This window comes from Eurypyga helias, unplaced genomic scaffold (genome assembly GCF_000690775.1).
Source record: "Eurypyga helias isolate BGI_N326 unplaced genomic scaffold, ASM69077v1 scaffold45155, whole genome shotgun sequence".
NCBI classification, from domain to species: domain Eukaryota; kingdom Metazoa; phylum Chordata; class Aves; order Eurypygiformes; family Eurypygidae; genus Eurypyga; species Eurypyga helias.
In genome coordinates this window covers 25,448-34,197 of record NW_010250542.1, presented here as the reverse complement: position 1 = coordinate 34,197, position 8,750 = coordinate 25,448, and the positions used below count along the sequence as shown (strand labels likewise).

The following is an 8,750-nucleotide window of genomic DNA, read 5'->3' as shown; positions in this document are numbered from 1 at the left end:
TAGCCAGAGTTAAACCACGGCACTCTGTCATGAAGGTACTCATGACTGTTGGAAGGCAGATTACTAAAGGAATCATCGGTCCGATCATCTCCTGCATTACTAGGAAGCATGTTTAAAATAATCTCGGCACTGAAAGACACGATTACCAGAAAACCACAGTGTGTTTCACCTAATCAAAAGTCTGGTTTCATCTGTTGCAGTTACTACAAAGGTATTCGTCAGATGGTGCCGGTTAGTGACCAAGACATGAATACCCATCTAGCAGAGATTTCTAGGGTAAGAATAAATTCCATTTTCTTGTCCTGAAACTGGAGCCAAGGATAGCGCTGTTTTCCTTTGCCTTCTCTTTCTCACTCAACCAGCGGGTTTCTGTATGTGCAAACATCAAGTGCATTATTTCATAGATCTCTGAAATACTCGTGTTTAGTGTAGTTGTGCCTTGAAGCCCTTTGAAATGCTGATTACTGAATGGAACCAAGAGTGGTTATCATCACTAATCTGAGTGATGTAGGTGCCAGAGCAAAGCATCTGGATTTTTTTTCACATCCATTGTGGAAAAATTATAGCATGTGAGTTGTGTTTTCTTGCCACAGCGTATAGAGGAATTTCAGCATTGCTCATACGGATAACAGGTAATGACTGAATTCAGAGTGCTACCACAGCAAAAATTAGATTCCAGAAAAGAAAGATGAGCACGTTCGTGAAGTACAGCCTGTTTTAGAGCTGCCTAAACGAGGGCAGTACTTCTGCTTCACGCTGTATGTGAGCAGCTCGCCGTGTTCCTGCTTAGCGGCACCTTCTGCCTTACAAGTTATGGGGGCGGTTACCTCTCCTGGAGAAGAGCCGGGAGGGGGGATGGCTGCTGGCTGGGGACTGTGCTTGGAACGAGCAAAGACACTGCAGACCTGCTTCAGTCTTGAAAGAGCGTGTCCGCTCTGCAGCTCAGCCTAGCTGGAGCAGGCTCGTGCCTTCCAAGCGCTCAATCGAAGCTGGAGCACTGGGAGAGGTGCCTGAAAAGATGTTGTTTAGCCTGAGCAAAGAGACAGTGTACTTACTGGCTGGTTTGCTCATTTGCTTAATTTAGTTGAAGAGCTCTAGCGTAAGGAGGATGTTTGGGGAATTTTTTGTGGTTTGTTTATTTCGGTGCCCTTAGGACCTAACATTTTGCAGATCAACATCCTCATGAGAGCATTTCCATTTTCAGTCGTTCACTACAACACTCATCTCCAGTGACATTTCATTTTCCAGCTCACTTTATTTATTACACAAATTGAGATGTGTATAGGATTAAAATGTTTGGTGATTCAAAGGAAATTCAGTGGAATGTGTTAATAGGAGCAGAATATGCCCGTCCTTCCTAGTTACATGGTAAATTATGATAAAAATGGGTATGAGCGAACATTGCAAATTTTGACCAGCCCTAGAAGTAACTTTTATAGAGCAAGGCAAGATGGATGTTCCTCTGCTGCTTTAAGCCTTGGGTAATCATTTATGCCAGTAGCAATATTTTGCAATTCTTCCTTTTCTTAACTGACTTAAAAGACTAAAGGTATAGCTAGAGACTTGAATCCTTTATGTTTGAATGAAAACCATCTGTTTAGACAGGTAGAGCACATTCACTAAATATGTTAAACATCGGGGGGGGAGGGAGGAAGAGGTAATAGAGGGGTTATTTCCTGCTTCATTTGAAGTCCTTTTCTCTCTCTCTTCCCTTTCCATCTTCATGATTCAGATGGCTTTTTTCCAAACGTATGTGTGTTCGTGGTCTTGATGACTTACACCTTTGCTGTAGTGAGGTGTGAATAATTTCCTAGACTTAAAAAGAGCCAGAGAAAGGATTTCAAACGGCCATGACAGTGACAGAACCAGTGCTTAATATCTCAACAATACGTAGATTGTACGGAGTAAATGCTTTAGTTACACACACTCATGTTGTCAACAGATGTTTGAGCTGTAGCCTGTGGGTTGACTTTCAGAGTTCAAAATACTTTCCACCTTCAGTGTCAGAGTTGTGGGCAGGCTGGAAAAACACCAGCAGGAAAGCCTTGATCTAAAGATCACCCAACAAAAGTTTTCTCACCCCTTTTTTTCTGCCCCAACTGTCATTTAACAAAATGTTACAGGATGCAGAGCTTGCATTTGGAAATCTTGTAGGTTGTGTCCAAGTTGTGCATAACTTCCAGCTGTCTGTGATTGTGTTTTGATGCATTTGCTGCCTGCTTGTGTTGTTTAACAGGCACACACCGATTCCTTAAATACGCTTGTGGCTCTACACCAACTCTACCAGTACACTAACAAATACTATGATGAGGTAAGTTGTGGCTTTTGTTTTCTTTTTTTTAATATCAATGGTAAAAAATGATGAAGGCTAACAATAGTCTAGAGGAACAACTTCTGGAAGTCCCTGGACAATCAGGTAAAAGCAGTGCTGAACAGAAGGCTCCAACTTTGCAGTTATACAGCTTGCTTGGCAGTTGCACTGGTCAAGGGGGTGTTCTTATAAATCAACAGTTTCATTATGGGCTGCCTGGTTTGGCAGTGATAGTTTAACAGGATTTTAAAGAACAAGAACTCCTAGGAATTAGGATGGTAGAACTAAAGAGGAAGGATTTTAAAATCTGTTTCTCTATCAGATCTTGTTAAACTATCACTACCAAAACCAGAGAGCCCATAATTCCAAAGAATTAGGACATAGGAATGTCACCGAGAAAATAGTAGTCATCAGGGCTGCATCAGGTTTCAAGACAGTGTTGGTTTTCATTAGGAACAATCCATTAAACTTGGTTTGCTTGGAGGAATGAGGCTGTGCCTTTTTTATTAGTTAAGATGCACTTAAAGCTTCCGTGCCTGCTACCAGCCCTGTTTTGCCGTGCCAAGTGAAGTGCCTGCCCAAGGTAAACCAGAGTAACTGTTGAAGACAGCCTGGTTCAAAGGCTCGCAGATTCAGCCCAAAATGTTTCTTAGGTTTTTCATGCCCTGTGGAAAGGGGGACAAAGAATATCCCAGTGTAGCTGGGCTGTGGCTATGGCTCTCCAGACTTAATCTGAAAACAAAAAGAGAGAAGGAAACTTTTACTCAGCGGTTTCCATGGAAATGAATGCCTCCAGAAAACTCTCAGAATTAAATCAAAGCAAGTAAGAACAGATGCTGAATCAAAAAGGAGCCCAGCACATGTGAGCTCTCTTTGGTTTGTCTTGCACCTCAGCACGGTTCGTGTTTTCACTGACATGTAGCACTGACGGCAGTGAGCCTCATCCTCAGCTTGACTGCAGCTGCTTCGTACAGCAGCAGCAGCCCGTCGCAGCTTCTAAACAGCGGGCAGCAGGGACAATCAAGTCACTCTGACCAGCCTCGCAGCAAGGGTCAGCCGAGGAAGTGGCCAGAGGAATGCAGGGCAAGGCCGCCTCGCCCCTTGTCCCCAGCCCTCACCGAGCTGGTTTTCGGTGCCTTCCCAAACGCACCCGCGGCCTGACCACCTACAAAAACGCCCGGGCACCCTGGCTGGCAGATGAACCCTAAAGCCCCAATTCTTCCGCGCCCCTGTTCCCTGCTTCCAGCCGTGGTTTCACGTGTGGTGGCAGGCGCGGGTGACGTCCCCGGTCTGTGGGACTCCCTCAGCGGTAGGCCCCGGCGCGTAGCTGCGGCTCGTCCTTTGGCATGCGTCGCTGTGTAACGACAAGGTGCGTCCAATGAAAAGGCTGCTAATTCGGAGTTCTGGAGATAATCTGTCAAGAACCATTCAGTAAAATTAATCGAGCTTATTTATTTTCCATGAAAATGTTTTAATTTGCATAAATTGGAACATTTTGCAGCTGCCCTTGTCTTTATTACTGACGCAGTGGTTCCCAGCATGCGCTGTACCTTCTGCATCTCTGCGGGGCTTGACAGTGACTAAGTGGGCACATTCTAATTGTCCACATTTATATGAAGGATATATTCACCAGCAGAGATAATCATGAATTATTTAGTCTAGATTTGAGGAGTTACAGCTAGATGTAATTGTTTAAATTAAGGGAACAATATCAAATTAAATTAGGCCCAATTTAAATACTGTAATAAGTGTTTATTAACACTGTCTTGTAAAAATGTTTTCACGCTTTAAAAACAAATCCATTAAAATAATTATTCCTAAACAAATTTGCTCTAGTGTTTGAAACTCAAATGCTATACCCATCCTTCAAAGTGAAATTATGGACTAGATTGATACTGACTGCATTCATCTCCCTTGTCAGTGATGCACAAGAAGTAATAAGAAGCACAGGTAGTGACAGGCAAACTCTGCTTCTCCTGTTCCTGTACCTGCAGGTTTAGTATTTAAAGAGAGCTAAAGGTTTCTGCTTGATTACAGTGTCTGACTTTTATTAATAAAGCCAGTTCTAGGAAAGGAACGCTTTTGCCGTCTAACACATTCTTCTGATGGAGAAATCTAATAGTTGGTGGAAAAGTTTCCCTAAAGGATGATGAAAATGAAAACCTTTTGGAACCTTTGAAATGTGATCTTGAGAAGCCCTAAAAACTCTGTTTGAAGAAAAGACTTCTCATAACAGTTGACCTTTTCTGGCTCTTATTTTCAAATCCCTTGTGTCTTAGAGTCATGCCTTCCCATATATATATATATATTCCATGTAGCAGAGGCTGCGTGAGGGATGCTGGGGGGCTCCTCTGACAAGCTCTTTGCTCCCTGAGCTACGTGGTGCTGAGCCAGAGCCTCGGCATTTCTTGGCGAGAGCCAAAGGGAAGCTGCCATCAGCTCCCCGATGCTGTGGCCAGTCCGTTTTTGTCATGGGATTGCCTGTAGACACAAGAGACTGTGTGTTGCCCTGCCTTATGCTTAAGTACTGCTGGTAAATGACCGTTAAGCCATTTTGGGGTGCACTGTAAGAAAAAAGAATCATAGAATCACAGAATGGTTTGGGTTGGAAGGGATCTTAAAGATCATCTAGTTCCAACCCCCCTGCCATGGGCAGGGACACCTTCCACTAGACCAGGTTGCTCCAAGCCTCATCCAGCCTGGCCTTGAACACTTCCAGGGATGGGGCATCCACAGCTTCTCTGGGCAACCTGTTCCAGTGCCTCACCACCCTCTCCGTGAAGCACTTCTTCCTGATATCTAATCTAAACCTCCCCCCTTTCAATTTAAACCCATTCCCCCTTGTGCTGTCACTACAGGCCCTTGTAAAAAGTCCCCCCCCAGCTTCCTTGTAGCCCCTTCAGGTACTGGAAGGCTGCAATAAGGTCTCCCTGGAGCCTTCTCTTCTCCAGGCTGAACAAGCCCAACTCTCTCAGCCTGTCCCCATAGCAGAGGTGCTCCAGCTCCCTGAGCATCTTCATGGCCCTCTCTGGACTCGCTCCAACTGGTCAATATCCTTCTGACGCTGAGGGCTCCACAGCTGGACGCAGCACTCCAGGTGGGGTCTCACAAAAGCAGAGCAGAGGGGGAGAATCCCCTCCCTCGACCTGCTGGCCACACTTCTGATGCAGAGGAGAAGGACTGTTTCTTAAATAGCTATAAAGACGGTGTTCTCCCTGCCTGCTCTGTCTTGGAATGACATACTTCACAAGATGAAATACTACCTGTTAATTTGCTTGGATACCAGCATAATGGAAAACATCACAGCAACTTAGATAAAGTAGTGAAGATGGTCATTATTGCCTTTGTGTAAGAAGAGGACGTGGGGCCTCCTAGATGGGCCTTTGTCTTTGGTACAGAGAGAATACAAGAGTCTCTACAACCCAAGTAATACCAAGCACTTGATCCAGGAACCGTGTCGTATATTTTAAGCTAAATGATGTGAAACGTTCTGTGTTTATCTCTTCCAGATTATAAATGCACTTGAAGAGGATCCAGCTGCACAAAAAATGCAGCTTGCCTTCCGTTTACAGCAAATAGCAGCTGCGTTAGAGAATAAAGTGACTGACCTTTGACTCAAAACCCGCAATAAAGAAATCTGATCTGAAGATGTTCAAATTCATTCTTCCTGTTAAGGAAATAGTGTTCTATTTTTTAATGTATAATTACAACTTTAAATGAAAGATTTCATGTTTTTTTGATAGCAGAGGTGTAATGTAAAAAATTTCTACTGTAAATTATGCTTCTAATTAAAAGCTGTGTTGTGTGTAAATGAATCTTCTGTGGGAAGGAGAGTCCTTCGGTTGGGGGCAGGGTGGGGGGTGGAAGAAGGAAAACCTGTAGTTCGTTTAATTTAGTAGAATCTAAGACATCAGCATTTAGGATTCATTATGCAAGGAAATTCAGTACTATAGCATCCTTTCTACGCTAAGCAATATTTGTACTCGTAAAACAATAACCTACTCAGTGATACATGCAATATCCCCTTTTATTTTGATAACTGGAAATTGACTTCCACGTAGCTCTAAAAGCCTGTCTGTGCTCAGAATGAACGTGGGGAACCACACGCCTGGTTTCTCGGCGAGATCTGACAGTGGGGTTTGCTACCATGCCCGGTTCTTCATTTAATTATTTATGTCCACGATGATGCGCAGTATCGCACCCGCCACGGTTGGCCGCGACGGAAATGAGAGTAACGTCAGCGTCGGGGGGTTCTGCTGATAAAGCCTCATTCGGTTCAGAAATCACTGCAAAGGAGGAATTAGTCCTTAAAACTTTACAACTCTTTGTTATTATTGTGAATTTTATGATATATGCTAATGTGCCTTACTTGTACTAATTCTGTGAATCTGATGAATGGTTTTGTAAAAAAGAAGCAGATCAGAAAAAGAAATATTTATGTGCTATTGAATGACTTCTGTGTGAAAAACATGACCAGCAGAATGCTTGTAATTAGCTGCTTGCCGAGAGTGTGCTGTTTAACATGATTTGATTCTGTATAATATCTTATTTCACGACGGTTCTGATGGTTTTCTTTATTTGAATCTTGGAACCGTCCTAGAAACACCATCACTTGTTTTTATTGTATTTGTGATGTAAAATACTAGTTACGATGTTGGAAGAGAAATCACGTGCCCGTCTGTTGAAAACCACTTGGTCAGTTCCTGAGCCTTGGAATGCTGCATTTGACGGAATACGCATAATACGGCCCCTGGCAAAGGCAGCGGAAATAACGCGTCGGACAGTGTGTGTTTACAATGTAGGTAAAGCTCCGTACAAATCAAAACGTTAGGTACGTCCTCTTAACTTGCTGTATTGCACATCGGAGAACCTTATTCCTCTTTGTCTCGCAAGTTTTTTGGGCAGTAAAGTAGCATTTTAATGAAGCGCTGCCATCCGTACTCCTCCGTTCATCGTCCTGCCCGGCGCCTGGACTCTGCGAGCTCGCGCAGAGCCTGCTCCCGCTCTCCCCGCCCCGCGGTAGGTTGCCACCCGGTGACTTCTAGTGTTTGTTGATACTTCCCCCCACCCCCCCGTTTTGAAAATACCCCGGTATTTGTCAGTGGGCCTTTCCTGCAGTCTCCCAACACCGAAAACCTCGCCAGAACTGGTTTCCCACCCAGTAGGCTGGGAAAGGGGGTTTTTTGGTTTGTTTTGTATTCGACTTTCTTGCATTTGTGTATAATCGTTCCTGAACCCGCCCGGGCTGTGAGTTACATTACACTGCTTAGGACTGAGGTACTTCTGCATAAAGGTGCTTTGCCAGCGACTCCTTCACCAACAAAAGCATCCTAATTTTGTGGCTAATCTGTTTCTTTGTCATCGTCTGTAAATCCTGTTAATTGTAAATCAAATACAATGTTGGTTTTTGTTTTTTCCACCGAGTGTCACAGGATCTTTACTGAAACCCGGGGTCGGGGAGGGGTGTTGGAAGGGGGTTTGTAACGCTTCCTCCAGGGGTGGTAGAGCAGCAGCGTCCCTCAGCCCGCGGTTGGTGACGGAGGAGCGCAGCACACCCCGCAGCACACCTGGCACCGTGCCCTTTCTGTGGGCATTTCCTCTGAAAAATGAGAGCGCTCCTGAGACGGGAGGATGTCACGCAGCGTCCCGTAGCGAGGTCGTCTTGCCTGATGAAAACCTGCCTCGGGACCCGAAAGCCAATTGAAATACCAACTCGGCAGCATCTCCCCCGAGAGATGTGAAAGTCCTGCTTGAGCAAGAAGGGCTTTTGGAGGGAACACTACCTGTGTGTGTGTGTGTCCCCATCAGGCAGTCGAGTGCCGTGGGCCGCGGCAGCGCTGCAGCGGGGTCTTTCACACCTGGTAGACGAGCATATGCGCCTGCCGGCGTGTGAGCTCCTGATGGATCCACCTGTTGGTGCCCTTTTTCCACATCCTGGGAAATTTGCAGGCTTTTGGCACTGCAGTGCCGTCTGCCAGGGTACACGGAGGCAGATAACTCTGAGCAGCTGCAGCTACAAAGGAGACAATGCCAGTTCTTCTGTTTCTCTAAGTCTCCTCTCCTGAAAGCACAGTTTGGAATTTGAATTGAAGAATGGAGCTGGTTTGTTTTATCCCTTCCCCTTTTGGCTAAGCTCCTCCAGTGCTTGTTTTTCCACTCTGGTGCTCTGTTTTGTCCAGGCCTAGTTTTTGGCTTCAGTTCTCCCTACGTTTTAGCAATCTGATTCTTAAAGGCTTCATGCTCTTCCTTTGGTTTCTGCTGCTCCCGCCAGCTGGTTCATCTGCAAGATAAAAGGGAAAAGCTCACTGGGGGTCTCCCTCCTTTTCATCCACCCTGCGGCCCCTCTAAGGGGTGCTTCTAGGGGCAGGAGAACCTTCTCTCTGCGCAGTAGGAGCCGCCCCACTCCTTCGCGGCGGCTGTGAGCAGAACCCCTTGGCTT

The 8,750-nt window shown here is 45.3% G+C and overlaps 1 protein-coding gene across 1 annotated transcript; it reads left to right on the top strand.

The window, feature by feature from the left end:
* Positions 1–200: 200 nt before the first annotated feature.
* LOC104509666 (plexin-B2-like) lies at positions 201–5,925 on the top strand (the record flags this gene model as incomplete). Its single annotated transcript, XM_010151689.1, has 3 exons — positions 201–276; positions 2,237–2,311; positions 5,821–5,925. Coding segments are annotated over 3 exons (256 nt in total), but the record flags the coding sequence as incomplete, so codon positions are not given.
* Between the last annotated feature and the right edge of the window lie 2,825 nt (positions 5,926–8,750).